The 18,366-nt window shown below is 49.8% G+C and overlaps 9 protein-coding genes across 9 annotated transcripts; 5 read left to right on the top strand and 4 right to left on the bottom strand.

Moving 5' to 3' along the window:
- Positions 1-726: 726 nt before the first annotated feature.
- BDR25DRAFT_349424 (uncharacterized protein) lies at positions 727-1,949 on the top strand (the record flags this gene model as incomplete). Its single annotated transcript, XM_033694550.1, has 5 exons — positions 727-793; positions 840-1,312; positions 1,379-1,606; positions 1,703-1,885; positions 1,929-1,949. 5 exons carry the CDS (start codon positions 727-729, stop codon positions 1,947-1,949), a joined length of 972 nt encoding a protein of 323 aa, XP_033553171.1.
- A 303-nt stretch (positions 1,950-2,252) lies between these two features.
- Positions 2,253-3,650, bottom strand: BDR25DRAFT_65262 (uncharacterized protein). Its single transcript, XM_033698879.1, has 2 exons — positions 3,383-3,650; positions 2,253-3,331 (listed from the first exon to the last, which is right to left on the bottom strand). The coding sequence occupies exons 1-2, from the start codon at positions 3,447-3,449 to the stop codon at positions 2,259-2,261; spliced, it is 1,140 nt and encodes a 379-aa protein (XP_033553170.1). The 5' UTR covers positions 3,450-3,650; the 3' UTR covers positions 2,253-2,258.
- Positions 3,651-4,582: 932 nt separating this feature from the next.
- Positions 4,583-6,467, top strand: BDR25DRAFT_309740 (acid protease; the record flags this gene model as incomplete). Its single annotated transcript, XM_033691112.1, has 2 exons — positions 4,583-4,701; positions 4,775-6,467. The coding sequence occupies 2 exons, from the start codon at positions 4,583-4,585 to the stop codon at positions 6,465-6,467; spliced, it is 1,812 nt and encodes a 603-aa protein (XP_033553169.1).
- Positions 6,468-6,637: 170 nt separating this feature from the next.
- Positions 6,638-7,741, top strand: BDR25DRAFT_65251 (uncharacterized protein). The gene is made up of 2 exons (XM_033698878.1): positions 6,638-6,761; positions 6,814-7,741. Exon 2 carries the CDS (start codon positions 6,860-6,862, stop codon positions 7,610-7,612), a length of 753 nt encoding a protein of 250 aa, XP_033553168.1. The 5' UTR covers positions 6,638-6,761; positions 6,814-6,859; the 3' UTR covers positions 7,613-7,741.
- BDR25DRAFT_65247 (uncharacterized protein) lies at positions 7,742-8,524 on the bottom strand. Its single transcript, XM_033698877.1, has one exon. It carries the CDS (start codon positions 8,327-8,329, stop codon positions 7,871-7,873), a length of 459 nt encoding a protein of 152 aa, XP_033553167.1. The 5' UTR covers positions 8,330-8,524; the 3' UTR covers positions 7,742-7,870.
- Positions 8,525-9,114: 590 nt separating this feature from the next.
- On the bottom strand, positions 9,115-10,467 carry BDR25DRAFT_349421 (uncharacterized protein; the record flags this gene model as incomplete). Its single annotated transcript, XM_033694549.1, has 7 exons — positions 9,115-9,316; positions 9,347-9,680; positions 9,740-9,795; positions 9,903-9,951; positions 9,980-10,125; positions 10,160-10,339; positions 10,391-10,467. The coding sequence occupies 7 exons, from the start codon at positions 10,465-10,467 to the stop codon at positions 9,115-9,117; spliced, it is 1,044 nt and encodes a 347-aa protein (XP_033553166.1).
- A 1,719-nt stretch (positions 10,468-12,186) lies between these two features.
- On the top strand, positions 12,187-12,804 carry BDR25DRAFT_201153 (kinase-like protein; the record flags this gene model as incomplete). The annotated part of the gene is made up of 1 exon (XM_033684388.1): positions 12,187-12,804. A coding segment is annotated over one exon (618 nt), but the record flags the coding sequence as incomplete, so codon positions are not given.
- Positions 12,805-13,548: 744 nt separating this feature from the next.
- Positions 13,549-15,363, top strand: BDR25DRAFT_390923 (SGNH hydrolase). Its single transcript, XM_033698121.1, has 4 exons — positions 13,549-13,957; positions 14,011-14,546; positions 14,635-14,803; positions 14,898-15,363. Exons 1-4 carry the CDS (start codon positions 13,772-13,774, stop codon positions 15,297-15,299), a joined length of 1,293 nt encoding a protein of 430 aa, XP_033553164.1. The 5' UTR covers positions 13,549-13,771; the 3' UTR covers positions 15,300-15,363.
- A 71-nt stretch (positions 15,364-15,434) lies between these two features.
- BDR25DRAFT_300380 (MIF4G-domain-containing protein) lies at positions 15,435-18,254 on the bottom strand. Its single transcript, XM_033689360.1, has one exon. The coding sequence runs from the start codon at positions 18,132-18,134 to the stop codon at positions 15,567-15,569; it is 2,568 nt and encodes an 855-aa protein (XP_033553163.1). The 5' UTR covers positions 18,135-18,254; the 3' UTR covers positions 15,435-15,566.
- Positions 18,255-18,366: the final 112 nt, after the last annotated feature.

Genomic DNA, 18,366 nt, shown 5'->3' with positions numbered 1-18,366 from the left:
TTGCTTTAAATTACTTTAGAACTCTTATAAAAAGCTTTTTTATAGTTATACTTACACTTAAATGTTACTTTAAGCTTTAAATAACACTTTACAAATGTACTAAGCTAGTTTATATAAACATAGCCTAGATTACACTTAGCACATAAAGAATTAGCTATATTAGCTATAAATGCTATTTAAGAGGAAATTTCTTGCGCATATAGCTTAAGTATAGTCTTAATAATTACCTACTTTTTTTTATTACCTAGCCTTTATAATTTAGCTGTAGAATTAGCTTATAAAGGTTATCTAGTGCTATAGTTATTTATTATTTATTATAAAACTTTATATATAGCTATAGCATATTTTTTTAAAAGTTTTATATTTTATTTAAAAGCTTAGAGTGTAAGCTGTATCTAACATTTTTTTAGCATGTTTAAGTAGTGTTGTAGGGAATACATTAGTGTAGGAAAAGTAGTTTAGTAGAGTCTTAGTAAAAGTAAGCAACTTAGGTGTGTAAGCAACTTGCCTGTGAAGTACGTTATTATTATAAGAATCTATATTATATATAGTAGACTAGTTGTATAACTAATTAATTCTAGAGTTTAGTTACTCAGGTACTTATTATTGACAAATACCACATTAGCTACATAGTTAGCACACTCGGCTTTGTTTTCTACATTCTAGTCTACCTCATTCCCCTCCCATCTTTATCCCCTTAACAGGTTTCTAGGGCTACGGCTTAGGATGCCTACTCTTCTCCCCTTATCCGAAATCCCCTCGATGAGGCGTAACCTACTGTACGCCATGTCCGGTCTAATTTTCTGCCTCCTCTGCATACCTGCATCACTAGTGGACAGCTACGTGGTACTCGTCATTCATCCTTCGTTTTCTCCTCGGCCTTATGGCGTCTCCGTGTCTCCCAACCGTTGGGGCTTCGTTCGGAGATATCTGGCGGCCTCCACAATTCCCCTTTGCAATCGCCGTGTGGGCCGCAGTTGCTACAATGTCTCCTGCTCTCGGCCCAACAATTTCGAGTTTTGCTATAGAGATACTAGGGTGGAGGTTTGTCATGTGGCAGTTACTCATCATTTCCCGTCCTATTTACCTCATTTTGGTATGTTGCCTACTAGGAACATCGGGATTAACGATTCTGTATTACCAGGCTAAATGTGCAAGGAAAGGAATAGAGAATCCTGAGCTCATCACTGAGGCTGAAGAAAAGCGAAAGAACATCGCTGTTAGAAGTCTACTCAGGGATGCCTTCGCCAAACCCTGGGAGATGAATATCAAGGACCCGGCGCTCTTGTTCTCGACAATAAACCTTGGACTTGTATATGCGATAGGCTATTACTTCTTCGATGTAAGCTGATTAACTTCAATATTCACTGGCTTGAAGGATGTCTTCACTGACAAGACCAAGTCAGTACCTCTAGTCTTCCCCGTCCATTACGGCTTCAGGCCTACAGGTGCGAGTCTGGTCTTCTTGTCCGCAGCTCCTGCCACCATTCTCGCCCTCGCAGCACACTGCCTCTACCTCCACCAGCGCATTATGCCACAGTTAGCTGCGGGAACCTTTGGCGAGCTCGAGAATTTCTTGATTCCAGGGCTGGTATCAAGCGCTCTGGTTCCCATTAGGATATTTCTATTCGGTGCGTACCCTTTTCATGATTTCCATTCCTTTCGCTCCTGGCACACACACTAACTGATATATTCAGCATAGACATCTCGCCCTGCAATCCACTGGATGGCGCCGGCTATTGGTCTTGCTTTGACGAATTTTGGTATCTACTACGTTGCGCAAAGGATTTTCTTGTACTTCCGAGCAATATATCCGCTTTATGCGACGAGTATCTTTGCTGCCAATAGTTGCGCAAGGAGTGTTCTGGCGAAGACCACAGTGCTGGTTGCGAGGCCTCTGTTCGACGGATTGGGGGTGGGTGGCGGAGGGAGTCTGCTTGGAGGGTTAATGGTGTTGTGTGTATTTGGAATGGGGTTATTGTTTTGGTTTGGAAAGAGGCTGAGGGCTAGGAGTTCGTTTACTGAGGGTAGGGTATGAGGGTATTGAAGTAAGGGAGGCTCTCGGAATAGATGTTGAAAACCCAAAGTATGATTTGAAATGGGGGAGGAAGGCCCCGTCTTGGTCAACCGGCCGATCGACCACTTTAAAGCCCATGCCCAATATCCCTTTTCCTATCTATCATTATTGTACCATTATTGCCCAGCCCCAGGCTTCGTACAAGAACAAAGTTCCCACCCCAAGATGAAAGGTTGACTGGCTATAATATGACCACTATTCCAAGGACACCGATCACCAAACTTATCCACCACTCAGCCTCCCATCTCCAACGCCCTGCGGCACTCCCTTTTCGCGACGTAGTGGCCGCCGCGCCACCAAGGCTCGAAGGCGTTGAATGTGCTCCATGACTCGCGCTAGCTGTTAGACTCGCGTCGAAACCTGTTTTCACGCCGCTCACAGTCACAGGGGCATTTGTGACCGTTGCGCTCACTGCTGTTCCACTGGAACTAACTACGATGATGGTCTGCCCGACAGAGTTCGTAGTAAGCGCGACGAAGGTGGCCGCTGACCCCGTCCCAACAGTAGTTGATAACCCGGGAGTCAGCGTCAAAGTTTGAGCACCAAGTGTTATGGATTGATCAACAGTCAGTGCTGGTGCCGTGGGCTGTCCGCCCGGTGCTGTGACCAGAACTCCTGGCGTAGCGGGCTGCTCCGTATTCTCGAGACCTGGAATGGATTGCTGATTGCCATTTGGTGCAGGATTCTCGGTGGAAGAAGGAGGGTTGGTGCTTGGCTGTGCACCAGGTGCTGGAGCTCCGATCTTTGAGATGATTTCGGTCAGGAGGGCCTCGCCGCCAGAAGTCGGCTGCGCGCTGGCTGGAACAGTGGGATTATTGCTTCTAGAATTGCCGCTGTTCTCGTTGGCTGGATCCGTAACCCCCCCTTTAGCGCCGATGCTCGTGGGCTGCGGCTCGTTGCCAGGGTCCAGCTGGGTAATCGACGCCTCGATCTCGGTATGGATGAAGATGATAGTCGGTGTCTCGGTGATGAAAATTCCGGATTGAAAATCAGTCGGGGTGACTGCCGGGGTGGACTCAGGAGTCCCTCGCACCCTCCCTCCTGTAGGTTGAATATCCTCTGTTGTCTCGAATCCGTCCACAGAACTTTCGCCGTGCACCTTATTAGGGTCTCCAACCCCTGGTGCCTCCTCTGTGATCGTGGGATCCTCTTCGAATCCTGTCACTGTCGACTCCCCGTGTATGAAACCAGGCAGTGTTTCTTGGGGTATGCTCGTAATGACCGGAGTGGTGATGTTTACGGGATTCGGTTTTTCTACTCGATGTCAGTCTGAAACGTGAGGCATCCCATCAGGCGATGACGTACGTGGTTGCGGGAAAGCCGCTGTGGTCGTCGCGAGGATAATGAGTGTGATTATTTCGACCGGAAGCATCTTGCGCGACAAAACATAGAAAGGAACGTGTTGAAGGAGAACAAGAATAGGATCAAGGAGAACAGTTAGAGGGGTGTGAGGCCAGGCATGGCTATTATGTCCCGGCCCACCGCAGGCCGAGCCTCGAAGACCAGCCGGGGGAGCATGCTGGTGGGAGATTTGAAGCTTCTGCTCACTTGGGATCAACTATGACAGTGGAGATGAGTGGCTGACGCCTCGTATTCTGAGAAACGATGGATCAAAACACTTTGCCAAGCGTTCCAGTACTCCCGTGGCTGAACATGGATTGCACGTGCCTTTCTGTAACGGCTGTCATTTCACGATAGCATCTGGCTTCGGACAACGGGCGGGTTGGATACGAACGATCGTGCCGCTCGTATCGGACCCTTCTCCTTGTGCATTTCTTAAATTTTGTAGTTCACTGTTTGCGGCTGTGTTGGTTTCGTGATGTTTGTGTCTCGGATTGTGTGACTTCGATGTTTTGGGGTCCGAAACGGACAGGCCACCCCTCGTTCGTTCATTGTGGCCAGGACCAGGAGGATCCGATCGCCACTTTCCCGTGCGAGACAACTCGAAAATTCCCCGCTGCGGACGGAAACATGGCAGAATCGATGCGTCCCGGCGCGGACAGTAGAATAGGAAGAGAAAAAGGATGCCAATAGAGATGTCTTGTGAATGGTGTACAGCGCAGCACGTTCCTATCGGGCTTCCACTCTGGACATGTTAGTTCGGCAAAGCCGTCCAAAAAGCGTAAACGCACAACAGTGCAGTCAGAGTAATCTGGAGAAATCTGTGAGACTTTCCTCTTGTGTTGGTAAGGTTACTTGGGCTTGGGTGCAGGCAAAACACAGCCAAACAGAGGCGTGCATGAACTGTTCTTCCGAGGCACCCTGTGCCTGGCGCTAGACGATCCAATCAGTCAGGCTAGAGGCCGCTGAGCCTTGCAATCCCAATATAACGTTGACATGCATGCTCAGCTCATCGTGCTTCGCTGGACCGGGTGAGAAAGGTAGGCCTTCCAACTCTCAAGACATCCCTTGAGACATCACTCGAGTCGGTCCGCAACCCCAATGTCGATACCACGAGATCGACCTAATCGCTTCTCCCTGTAGCTCACTTGTCTGTTGAGTGGCATGGCAGCTACTGTGTTGTGGAGAATCTGGGGTCTTTTTGCGTTGTTCACAATCGTTGTTCTCGGCGCGAATGTCACCGACCTTGGAAAGCCTATCAGTATACCACCCAGCCAGTACTGGTAAGTTCCCAGGGCAATTGCGATGAATAACTGCGATGAACAACTGCGATGGACAAATTCTGACAGTTTTAAGGGACGGCAAAGATGGTCCTTGGAGCACCTTTCGCATCGAGGTCGGCACACCTCCACAGCAGCTTCGAGTGATTCCGGCCTCCGATCAATCCTCAAGCTGGCTCATACTCCCGGAAGCCTGCGGCGATGGATCCGAGGAAAATTGTAGCGCGAATAGAGGGACAGCTTTCCTGAGAAATAAGTCCTCTACATATAAAGAGTCTGGACAGTTCGAGCTAAATACCTTCCTCGAGGAGCGGGTCGGGTTGACAGCAGAGGGGGGGTTGTATGGAAACGACACCCTTTCTCTAGGTTGGACTGGAGATGGAATGCCTACGTTGAAGCAACAGGTCATTGCTGGAATCCTCACCACGAACTTCTACCTTGGAAGCCTGGCGTTGAACCCGAGACCAATGAACTTGACCGACTACAACAATCCTATTCCAAGTCTGATGCAGAGCCTTAGGAATATGAGTACGCCCATACCAAGCACGTCTTGGTCATATACTGCAGGATCGCACAATCTAGCCCCGAAGGTGTTCGGCAGTCTCGTTCTAGGAGGCTATGACTCGACTCGATTTAAATCGAATGACGTCGTCTTCCCATTTGGGGCTGATATATCATTAGACTTCCAAGTCGCCATTCAGAGTGTTACAACAAACGCCACGGATAAGCCCCTCTTAGGTACTGGAATCATTGCTTATATCGATACGCTGGTTGCAGACATCTGGCTACCCGCTGATGCATGCCAATTGTTCGAACAAGCGTTTGGACTCGTTTGGGATAACTCAACTCAGCTTTACCTCCTAAATGACACTTTGCACAAGTCCCTCCTGGCCAAGAATCCGACAGTGAGCTTCAAGGTTGGGCCACAAGTAAATGGCCAGTCTGTTACAATCGACATGCCTTATTGGAACTTCTATCAAACAGCAACTACGTCGTACCTTGGCAACTCATCTTCACTATACTTTCCCCTCAAACGGGCCGCCAACGATAGTCAGTATATTCTAGGGCGGACCTTTCTGCAGAGCGCATATCTGTCGGCGGACTACGAACGAAACACTTTTAATCTCTCCCAAGCGTTGTATCCGACAACTGCAACCTCCCCCAATATTGTTGCAATACTTCCGCCGCTCAATGAAAAATCTCCCGGTGGCAATGGAGGCACGTCGCAGTCTAAGTCTGGACTCAGCACCGGTGCTATCGCTGGTATTGCGGTAGGCGGAGCCGCAGTTCTCGCCATAGTCGCTACTGCCATTTTCATTCTATACCGACGCAAGAAGCGTACAGAGAAGGATGAAACTCATGAATTGGATGATACAGATGCCCAGAATACTATGGCACATGAGGTACCAGGCGATGGAATCAAATACGAAGTAGGCGATGGACTCAGACATGAGGCCACTGGAGATTCGCAATTTAAGGCCGAACTCTACGCAGCGGGCGAGCAACAAAAACCCGTTGAGGCCGATGCAGCAAACCTAGCAGCAGTATACGAAATGCCGGCTGAGGACCTGAAGCCACATGAGATGGCAGCAGAGGAACTGAAACGGCATGAGATGGAAGGAGAGGGTCAGCTCACAAAGAAGCCACCTGCGTTATCTGAAGTCCTACCAGCACGTCGCGGGACGGACGCATCAGAGATTGAGGAGATCGTGGATGATGATATGTCACCTCTAACACCCCCGCCAGAGCGACATCGAAGGCTGGGGTGAATTTCGTCATTAGGGATGCAGACGTAGTGTTTTGCATCCTTATTTCCAAACCTCCCATGCTCCATCTTACCTGGGCACCTTCAGAGGTCGCTACCACACCAGAACAAAGCAGACCAAAGCATCTTTCGTTTGCGGAAACCATAATGTTGTTCGCTTTCGGCATTCCTTTGTCAAAAAGAAGGGAAAGCCTAGCACTTCTTAAGGACCCAGGGCTTGAAACAAGAGCTTTCAGTCACTTGAACACCTTTTATTCTCTAGTAAACATAGATAATCATTGTCGCCTTCGTTTGCCCGGCAAGTGTACAAACTAGATGCTTCTTTCCTAATGTGTACTGATAAAGGATAGACGTCCTCAACACCGTTAATCCACCCCAAGACTGAACACGTGCAAGATGGCTTTCAGGCGCAATCATGCCAATCCAAGCCGAGTTTCTGTTGAAAAGATCTGGGCATCCTCCAACCCAGAAGTTTCCACAGGTGACGACGCAAGACACGAAGCCGACGAGCGCACGGCAGAAGATTGCCTCATCCGTCAAGCAATCAATTACCTTGCAAAGGAGGGCGAAACTGACTCCACCCAAACATATGCAAACCGAGTGGAGTACATTGAGGAGTATATCATCCAGCTGTACGGAGAAATGAGGCATTTGTTCGAACCTAAGTTATATCGCCAGCTCAGGTCTATGGTTTGGGGGGGCCAGAGAGGCCTGAAGCGCTTTGAAGAGGGAAATATAGACATAGCTGAGAGTGCCAACAATGATATGGAAGAGGTGGAGCCTGGAGAGGCTCTTTACAGGAACGAAAGCGACTTCGAGGACATCCACAAGGCCGCCCAAGAACTTCAACTCGTTGTAAGGAACCCCCAACCCAACCAGGCCACCGCCGCGGAAAGTAATTCTGACAAGGGGAGGGCTAAGCAAAGTGGGGATGTAGAGCTTAACAAACACTCCAAGGTTTCTCATCCGTCAAGTACTATGAGCTCGAATATCAAACCCGTCGAAGAGCCTGTTCCAGCTACAGCGGTTCGCAGACTCATGCCCACTACAGCCCCATCCCGTCCCGCGTTAGGTCGAAATGCTCCGAACGCTCTCGTCACGGAAAAGGAATGGTTGTACGGAGGTGCTCACAACGGAGTCGAAGTATAGCACTACAATTTCCCGGCCTCACTCCCTTTCGGCGAGAATCTGCACATGCAGCAGCTAGAGAGTAGCATGATGAAGTTCGATCTTGCCGAGAATGCTAAAAGGCAGGCAGACGTGGCGAAATACGAAGGCAAGGTCAAGGACGGTCACGACTCTGTCACAACGAACGTTGCATATAATCCTGTCAAACTCCCAGACACCAACCCACATGAGTCTGGATCACGCTTCAGTCTTCCGGAAATTGATTAGGACACCCGTGCTTTAGCTGCAAGATACCTGACTTCTGATTTGCTTCTTAAGCTCTGCCATGAGCTTAATGAGATGAGCGAAGATGACTAGAAACATAACATTTATGCTCCCCGCATATTCCTGGATCAAGTTGTTCCCCATCCCGATCACGAGAAAATCTTCAAGGCCAGACGGCAACCTGGGGCCAAAAAATCTACTTCTGTGCCTGGCTCCCAACGCCCGCGCCTTTCTAGCCTTTCGCAGGCTCCTGTGCGCGCCCCTGGTTTCTCGCGTACTGGAGCTGTCAGTATATCCCAGCGCACTCGTGCTCCAAGAACACCGCAAACTTCTGGACAGGCTAAGACGAGTGAAGATGCTTTCCAGAAATCTTATGTGAGCCGGGAAACGCATAAGACCACCAAACCTATTGCTTCCTCGCGTGGTAAGAAAACTTCCTTTCGCCAAAGACGCCACCAGCCTTCCAACTCCCATCCGGTCTCAGGATTCAGTCGAGGGAAGCCCCTCAGCCCTAGATTATCTGTCACGAAAGCCCGATGGGATGCGCGCCACAGTGGGGACCCGACTAAAGGACTCAAACTACGTTCTCGTACAAAGCAAACTGTGTCCGAATGTATTACCTAGCGCGCACAGGAGGCATCTGAAGGTTCTGCTAAAGTTGTTACTAAAACTAGAACAACTCCCAGTCTTCTCGCGTGCTACAAATCGTCATCATCAAAGTCAGTCACACCTCCAGGTATCACTCGTAGGTGTGCCAACCATGCTGCACCCTCGCCTCCAGGAACCCGCGAGCCAGGTCGGCCTCATAATACAGCTGCGGAACTACGTACGCCGATGCCGTCGAGGAAGACTGGTAAGAGGAAATTAGAGGATGCCGATGACAGCTTTAAGGAGGCGAGCGAAGGAAAGACGAAGAAGGCCAAGAGTGGCGGGGAAAAGGCCGCATATGTAAATAATGCCGATTATGAGAAGTTTGATAAGGTTGTGGTGGAGCCTGCACAAATTACGAAGGCGGTGGCGAAAGTGAGGGCAAGTAGGAGTGGGATCGGGAAGAGAAGTGTAAAGTTGAGAGGAATACCTTGCTCGGAGGCTTTGACGATAGGGGCTACGAGGAGTGGGAAAAGGTTCAAAGAATAAGTTAGGAGGTTTTGTGAGGGTTCCCTTTCTCTCCAAGATTTCGATGTTAGTTAGATTTAATGCCCTTAAGTAATAATTAATTGATTCTATTTCCTTTGTGGTCGCACGTCAGCCCTTCCATGCTATCCATTTCTAGCTCGGTCATCTCCGTCATAACTCCAACCCATCCAGCCAGCAAACCTTTCAAATCCCTTGTTACTCTCCACTTCTCTTGCTAATCTTCCAGTAACAATACTCCTTTCAAAATTCCTTCTTCTAGCATAGAATGGCTCAAAGCCTCCGTCACCCTCCACTCTCCACATCCCTTTCTCTAAGACAAAGCCGCTATTCTGCCCGTCAAGAGAGAGGTACTACCGACGTTGATGGATAGAGCCAATGTTGTTTGAAGCGCCGGAATACGCGTTGTTAAGGCGAGTGATGGTATCTTCCTCGGGGTCGGTGTCGAGATCTTGCTCAGCCTCATCAGAGAGACGTTGGGGTTGTAGTGACTCGCGTTCCGAATGGGTTGATTCGGGCCGAGTGAGTTTCGTTCCATTTCTGTGCTTACGAGGAGTAAAGAAGGATTGGGATTTGTTGATATCATTGGTAGAGGGAAGACGAATAGTGATTGTATACGTGTTCCGTGGGTGCGCAGCCGGATGTAGCAGGTTTGGAAGGCTTGAATCAATTTCCCATTCTCTCGATGGATCTCATTTCCTGTCCGAAATAGTCGCCCGGAAGGCAGTGGGGTGGTGTTTAAATCCTTACTATCTATAGTTTGTGGAGATGGTGGCTTGTTCTTGGAGGTCTTGCCGAGAGGCCGACTCTACGAGGTGGTTCTATTAAGGGTTAGAGGAGGTCAAATATCCTTTTTAGATGAACAAGAACATGAACATATTAATGTAAGTCATGAAATATTGTATTTAGTCACTAAGATGAGGGGGTGCTATGATATGAGGGCTCTGAAGTGAGTAGAAAGCCTTTAGAAGAATGGCAGCACCTACCCACAGATTTTGTGCCCTCGTCTCAACTGCCATGAGGCCAGGACTTTTTGAATTTGGATTCCGGGACAAATCTTGAGGAATTGAAAAAGAATTAAATTAGTTCCTGAAAATTGAAGTAGGAGGTCGTCTAGAGAACTTGTAAGCGCCATTCTACCCATGGTGGGAATGAGTCCTTACAATGCACTCTCGGATTGGATGATTATGCTGATAAATGACAAAGTAGTTGCCATGCTCATGCTGGTTTTGTTTATATAAATCCGCAAAATCATTAATAAACACTCTTGGGCCGCCTCCTGAAGACTCCCTCAAAGATTTGGCTAGCTGTTGTGTAAAGTATATAAGGTGGTCTTCTATCCTGGCTTCCCTTCATTGAGGGCGGCAAGTGCGGGTTTAGCATCATCATTCGCTCAGTGACGGGAACTGTGAACCCTTTCGTCGCTTCGCCAATCTCGGTGGTGATATCTCTCGCGTGAGGCCTGGCGGCATGGCCATCAGGATGTGGAGTCTAATTGGATTCGAGACTGCGGGTTGATGATAGAGTGGAATGAGGGTAGAAGCTTTGCGTTTGGCTGATGGCGCTAGCCTATACAAGCATAGTTTACTCTTCACCCCATCTCAAACGTCGAAACTTCTGCCTCAGACCGTGAGCATCAACATCAACGTCGCCCTACGTCCGACATTAGCTTCTAGATGGTACCTAGCCTCTGCTAGGATAGCATGTTCCAAGGCGTTGGATCGCGGCTGAGGCGAGCCTTCTCCGGAGATCATGGGCCAGCCAATGCTCGTCCTACTGATGAGTCGTCCACCCCACTATCAGAACTCAGCAATGTAATTTTCACTGCTTCCGGAGCTGAAAGAAGGGTGTATTCCGCCACGGACTACAGGAACTCCGCAGATCGCACTCGATCCGACCTTATTTCCGCCAAAGAGCAATTGGAAGAAGCCCTCCAAAAGTTTCAGTTCAACTTGGCCTCCCCTGTGGGTCGGACTGCGCTTAAGGAGCAAAACCTTGCCCTTCTGAATCTAGCTCGAATCAATATAGCGCTTGGGGACTATGAGGAAGCGGAAAGCCTTTACGGTCGTTGCTGCCCTCCAACAGAGCCGACGAATGACCTCACGCACTACATGCCTACGCTGGAGAAGCACGAAATTGAAATACTGATAAGCTACCTCATGTTTCTCGCAAGCTCAAGACGGAATCTGGACTATGCGGATAGAGCAGGCAGACTGGTGTTTTGGATTGCCAGTGATAGCAATTGGACCCCCGATGAACAGTGTAGTGCCATGGTCAGCCTGATCAGGATTTTTATTGCCCGTGGTAATTATACCGAAGCGTTCGAACATATCCAGAATCTTGACATACTCAACCCCTCCGTCCTATTGAACGCGCAAACGTCAGTGACGGTATGCTTATCTCGAGCCATCACCCTAGCAGGCATGGATCAAAAGAGTGATTCGAAGCGAGATTTCCTTCAAGCTTTGGTCAGCAGTGCAGTTATATTTGGTATGTGGCATCACCCTACACTGGAGGTGCTGTATTACTATGGGAAGGCACTAAAATCATGGGGCAACTACGATGCTGCAGCGTCCTTTCTACGTGAGTGCTGCCTCGGGCGCTATCACCGGCTTGGAGCCTCACACCCATCTTCCAAGCTAGCATATACTGAATTGGAAATGTGTAAAGGATCCCAGCCACAACTCGAGGCCATTCACGGGTTCAATGATGTGTCTTTAAGCGAAGAGTCCAAGCTCTCTGTGGCCTACGAGCACATCTACTTGAGGACGGTTGTAGACCTTCTTGCATCGGCAGGGGAGACCTCCTTCAAGGAAACCGAATCCATTCTTCAATCCCTCCTCGACGAAAAAAGACCTTTAAAGGTGGAGAGCTCTGAACATCGCGCAATTTTCACTATCAGAATTCATAGAACTCTCGCTCGTTGTAAATTTGAGCAAGGCAAAGTCGACGAAGCGATATCACTAGTAAACGGTCCATTCAAACGAAGCGCCGAAGGGGTCTTACAATCATCTCTAGACCTTGCGATGTACTATTCAGGCGATAGCAGCGGGAAAACTAAATCGATTGAACTGAGCAGGGCAGTATTCTTTGATGTAGATACCAAGCTCAACCGGGATCAAGCCAGTGCCTTCCACCGAAGGCTAACGCAACTCAACTTGACGCACTTCACGTACAACAGCATCATAAGAAACCCTCTCCCGATTAAAGTTCTGGAAAATGTAGGAACGGGGGCTTATGCGATTGTTGAGAGCGTCGAAATCGGTTCTCGACTCTACGCTCGGAAGTCGATCGCTCTCCCACGATACAACCAGAATCGGATTCGCCAAACAATTCAAAATGAAGTATCTGTCATCCGCTCGTTAGCTCATCCTCACATCGTCCGGGTCTACTGCACGTACGAAGAGAAGTCAAGATTCGCCATTGTTTTGGACCCTCTCGCCAGCTGCGATCTGGAAGCCTATCTAGAATCTGCACAGCATAGTACGCCGCAAGATCCAGAGACAGGGCACCACAAATTGATTTGGAAGTGGCTTCGCTGCCTCGCCAACGCGCTTGCCTTCATTCACTCTAAAGGCATACGGCACAAAGATATCAAAACACGCAACATCCTCATAAAAGATTTCGAAGTCATCTTCGCTGACTTCGGCTCCAGCCACGCTTTCCTAGACGAAGGCACAAGTGTCACCGAAGGCCCTGCATTTGGTCACACATTACTGTATTGTGCACCGGAGTGCGTGTCTTGGGAAAAGCGTAGCAGATCGGCTGACATCTTTTCTTTGGGCTGTGTGTACACTGAAATGGCTACCTCACTCGACGGTCGCCCAATTTCCGATTACTTTGAGTTTCGTCAGCGGAACTGCGAAAACGGAATGGGCGGGGAGACTCATGCCTATCATGCTACCCTAGATCTGGTAGATGCATGGTTTGAAAAGGCAGAGCCTGGAGTAAATGGCCTTTATCTCGACTTCATTCAACCCATGCTCTCGAAAGATCCAGAGGCCAGGCCGACGGGATCACATACCAGTGACGCTATACAAGCTTACTTCAAGAAGTCTACAGGGCAATTCATGGCGAACTGTTCGAAATGCTATCCTATGCAATGGGATCCTGAGAATATTACTACAATTCCGGACTTTGTGCAAGATGTTATGTCGACTACCTCTGACTAATGAAGGCATGGGAAGTCCTTCCTTTGAAATGCTCCCGAAACCTTTGTCGTCCTCTTTACTTGTGAAGATCCGGCGAGAATGAAGAAGTCTAACGAACATAGGCGAGGGTTGCCCGATAGACAAATCGTGTCGGAATGTCCACAATTCCTTCTTGCGTCTTTCTAAATTTTGCTTCTTCGATGTCTCCTCTTTTGCAAAGGTGGACGATCAGTCGAAACTCGGTCCCCACTTTCCGGACAACCACTAGCTAGACAAATTTCTAGGCTTCAGGAAACACAAGGATCTCCATTCTCGGGAAGCCCAATCCAGGTCCCGCGTCTCGTGGTCTGCATAATCTATCAAACCCACCCCGCGTTATTAATTAGCCTCAAACGTCGACGCATTTAGAACATCAACTAGGATAATGCCGCCACTTACTTTCTTCCATTTTCTCTTTACTTTAAATGAACCTTTTGAAAATGCATATTGGTGCTCGGCTTGCGGCTCCAACTTCAAATTGCGATTCAGAAGTCGGGAAAAGTCTATAAAAAATGGAGGTTTCCCACATTAGTTCACATCACCTTCCGAATTCCACCATTTTAAGACTCAGTGTTTAGAAGGTTGAGGCGTCATGCTGGGAAGACATTCTCGACTTCTGTCCGTCGCGTTTGCGACACTTGCGATATTCTCGTCATCGGTTTGCGGCCTCGCGATTGGATCGGAGGGAAAGCGTCAAGATGCGGGATACCACTGGGTTGATACATGGACGAGCATGCCACAGCTCGTAGAATCGAGCAATATGCCTCCTTCGCCATTCGTAGGAATTCCATTCTTTACAATTTCGCACTGTTCCGACTAAATTCTTCGCAGTCTTCAGGCTCCGTCCTCAAAGATGCGACTCTCCGCCAAACCCTCCACATGTCTGTTGGTGCCGAGAAGATCAAAATCGCCATTTCCAACACCTTCGGTGGCTCCGATCTCCCTATCACCGAGGGGTCCGTTGGCCTTCCTACAGGTGGCGCCGCAGGCGTCTCTGGAATCCAAGCATCTCCACTAGCAGCAATCACTGTTGGTGGAAAAGCGAGTTTTACAGTACCGAAAGGGCAGGTCGTAGTATCCGATGAGATTGCATTTCCGGTCAAAGCTCAGCAGATGATTACAGTAAGTCTGTATAGCCAAGCTGGCCAGAGTGGAAGCAGTATTACAGGCCATCCGGGGAGTAGGACGACGAGTTTCTTTGTGAGTGGTAACAAGGTTAATGCTACGACAATGAGCGGGACGAGTTCTGTGCATTGGTATTTTGTTAGTGCGGTACAGGCTTATGTGCCTGCGGACACGAATGCTCTTATTATTTTGGGAGATAGTATCACTGATGGACGAGGCAGTGATGATAATAAGAATAACCGGTACTTATACAAGTCTCCTTTCTTCTCCCCCTCTCCGCCATCTCATCAATCGAGTACTTAGTCAACATCCACCTAACCTTGAAGCCAGCTGGCCCGATCTCGTGCTCGCCCGCCTCCAATCCTCAAACTACACCAACATTGCCGTCTGTAACCAAGCCGCTGGTGGCAACCGCGTGCTCAAAGAAGGCCTCGGCCCGTCTCTCGTCTCGCGATACCAACGCGATGCGATCACCCAGCCCGGCGTGAAATTTGTCATGGTTCGCCTCCGTTTCCATTTCCAAATTCTGTCTCCGACCTAAGAATCCTATCCGATGAATGAACTTCAGGCTACAACTTAACCCCAATTTCCAGATCTTCGAAGGCGTCAACGACATCGGCAACGAAGCCACCTCCAGCAGCTCTCAAAGCGCCGTCGGTGACGCCCTCATCAAAGCCTTCCAGCAAATCATCTCCGACTCTAAAAAGGCCGGTCTCACCACCATCGGCGCCACCATAACACCCTTCAGCGCGCCCAGCGCCAGCCAGCAAAGTTACTCGTCCCCCGAGCGCGAGAAGACTCGACAGCGCGTCAACAAGTGGATCCTCACACCGGGAAACTTCGACCACGTGGTGGATTTTGGAGCGGTTGTGGAGAGTAAGAGTAGCCCGGGGCAGTTGGACAGTAAGTATAATGGGGGTGATTATTTGCATCCGAATGCGGCCGGTTATAGGGCTATGGCGGATGCGTTTCCGATCGAGGTTTTTAAGGGGTGAGTAGGAGGGGTTAGGTTGTAGTGTATATAGGAGAGAGCGAAGAGCTTAGTTTGAATGTGAGGGGCAACACACATACATTACAACATGTTAGAAAGGAAAGGCTGTCCTTTCAATGATGACCAATTTTTCCTCTTTGCGGACTGATTTTCTACAATACACTTCGTATCTTTATAATGATCCCCAAGCCTTGACAAATTAGTCCCTGTCTCTCTCCAAGTGCAGTACTATCACCAAGCCGAACACCCAACCTCAAGTCCTCGAAACATTCTAGTTAGCAGCCTGCGTCCTTCTCGGTGGAGGACTAATAGAAGGCCGTCTCTTCCTGGGCGGTGGGCTACTTGAATCTCTCCTACGACGTGGCGGCGGGCTGCTCGAATCCCTCTTCCTACGACGTAGTGGCGACCTCGACCTAGAAACACTGCTAGAATGGCGTCGTCGCCTCTCAACCGGCGACCTTGACCGCGCCACTGAACTCGACGGACTTCGCACACGGCGTCTTGGCGCAGGGGACCTTGAGCGACTCGATGAATAATTCCTCCTCCTCCTTGGAGCTCGGGACCTGGATCTGGAAGGGGAGGGATCCGAATGGCCACGCCTACGAGGTCTTCTGGGTGATCCGTTTCTCGAAGGGGAGTCTCGAGAATCTGCACGGGCTGAGATGGATCTACGGCGATGAGAAGCGGGGGACCGAGAACGAGAAGAAGCGTAGTTCCTCCTCCTCGGAGCCGGAGACCTAGATCTGGAAACCGAAGGACTTCGTCGGCGCGACCTACTTCTTGAATCTGACGAGTATGACCGACTACGGGAGCGTGAACGGGAATCTGAGACAGACCTCCCCCGTCTTGGCGTCCTAGATCTTGACCTCGAGCGCGACGAATACGAAGAATAAGACGAGACACTCTCTGAATCGCTCTCGCCTTCTGGTTCCGGTAGCGCCTTCGGCTGCGGAGCATTGTTCGCAAGGAACGTGCGCATGTCGTCAGTGAGCACACCCATACCAACAGCAGTGAAAAAGTTGATGGCAAAACGCGTGTTGACCTGGTCGTCAGTGGGGAAGAGGCCGGTGAGGTCTTCTTGGAGCATTGGATCCTTCAGGCGTTCTACCAGCGTCTTTTGACCGAGAGATGACATAAGCTCCTCGAAGAGAATCTTGATGAAGATCCGAGAGCTGGACGTGGTGTCTTCTTCGTTCAACTTAATGGCAGATAATACATGCCAACCAATTGCATCGCTAGCAAGCAAATGGGCGAAGAACTGCGCGACAATTCGGAGACGGTTGGTTTCTAGGCGATGGATTGTGTCGTAGTAATTGACGAAGTCGTCTTGGAAGAGTTCACACCACATGCGATTGAGCTTGCAGAACCGTTCGCCAACCATGCCATAGAACTTTTCGTAAGTGCGCTCCTGGCTTGCGCATTCTACAATCATGGATGTGAGCTCCTTTTCGAGGCCTGCTGGAAGTTTGACGCGCATAAGCTTGTGACAGCATTCTTCGAAGCCACCGCTGCTCTTGATGGTGAGGTAGATGGTCCGGCGCAGGCTGACAAGATCGGCGTTGGTCTGGTCCTTGATCTCCATAGCTCGTTCTTCCTTCTCCTCGTCATCATCCTCGGAAGATGCATCCGTGTATTCATCCTCGTCGCTTCCTTCAGCCTCTCCTAGGATTTCAGCCTTTAGCTTCTGGTATTGCGCCTCGTGCTCCTCGTATTCGGCATCAAGCTTGAAGATGTTTAAGCCCTCCTCGACCTTGATCTCATCCTCAAGAGTTGGCCGATGTGTGATCTGATCCTCCTCTTCCACGAGATCTAGCTCCTCCTTTATGGATGGGTTATCCTTGTACTTGTCTTTCCTAACTTGGAACAGGACCTCGATCATGTACTGCGTTCGCTTGTCGATATCCGCTTCATGAAGAATATTGCGGAATTGGTCGAAAATGGAGTTTGCGATGGGTCCGTTCATCTCATCCAAGAACTGGCCGACTTCCCTCATAATCCCCACGGCAATTTCCACGCTGTCATCTGTCGGCTTGTTGAGGAGGAGAAGGAGCATCTGCGCAATGATGACCTCGTGGACGACCTGCTGATTGACTAGATGCGACAGGAACATTGAACTAGCCACCGACACGGCCTTGTCATTCCTCTTGAAGCCTTTCCTGAACTGCACAATCAGCCTCCGGACGAGTAGATCGCCGACCTGTGGGAGCTTTGTATTCACAATCGCCGCCATGGCTGCATAGATGTTGGTAAAGGGCAAGCTCGCAGCCTGTGCCTTCATAATGGACCGGCAGAACAAGCCTCGGCCCCTGACCAGATTCTCTGCAAACAGCTCCGGGACGATCATCTTGATGTTGGCAACATTGCACTTGTTGATCATGCCTTGAATCGATTTCTTCAGGGCCTCCCACGCCATGCGCTGATACTCCGGGCTGTTCTTGTCCGTGATGGCAGCTTGCATAGCCCTCAGCCGCGCGGGTGGTATGTAGGCCCCGCCAGCACGTGTTTTGGAGTCATCGATGGGCAACTTCTTGGGAGCGCTGAAGGCGTTTTGAAACATTCTAAAGCGCGGGTCATCATTTTCGACGCGAGGGTCGTTGCCGGCATCAGGCCGACGGCCATTCTCTCGGTCGCGTCGCATTGGCTTCTCATCTCTGTCTCGCTCACGTTCTCGCTCACGTTCTCGGGGTCGTTCAGGTGGGTAATCGTCGTCTGCGTCGTGGCCGTATCGCCGCGACCGCTTCGACGGCCCAGCCTCAGCGGGTGAGTGCTCGCGCTTGCGGGGTGGCTCTGGGGAGTCAGGCTCCGGCGACGGGATTCGGACGGCGGAGGCGATCTCCATCACAATGGAATAGTCCTCTCGCAAATGATGCAGACGGGACAGTTCTGAAGTATACTTAGTTATTTAACAAGCGATCTCTCGCCGGAACGCAAAGCGAGGGAGGAGTTGGTCACAACTGAGTGGTTGTGATGGCGAAGTCGTCCGTCGTCGCGAGAAACTTCAAGAAGCTCTTCGGAGGACGGCCAAATCATTTTTCCGGATCCCTTCTTGGCATTGGGGAAAACACCATTTC

This window comes from Lindgomyces ingoldianus (assembly GCF_010093535.1).
Source record: "Lindgomyces ingoldianus strain ATCC 200398 unplaced genomic scaffold BDR25scaffold_3, whole genome shotgun sequence".
NCBI lineage: Eukaryota > Fungi > Ascomycota > Dothideomycetes > Pleosporales > Lindgomycetaceae > Lindgomyces > Lindgomyces ingoldianus.
The sequence above is the reverse complement of the archived record's forward strand: the minus strand, read 5'-3'. Positions and strand labels throughout refer to the sequence as shown.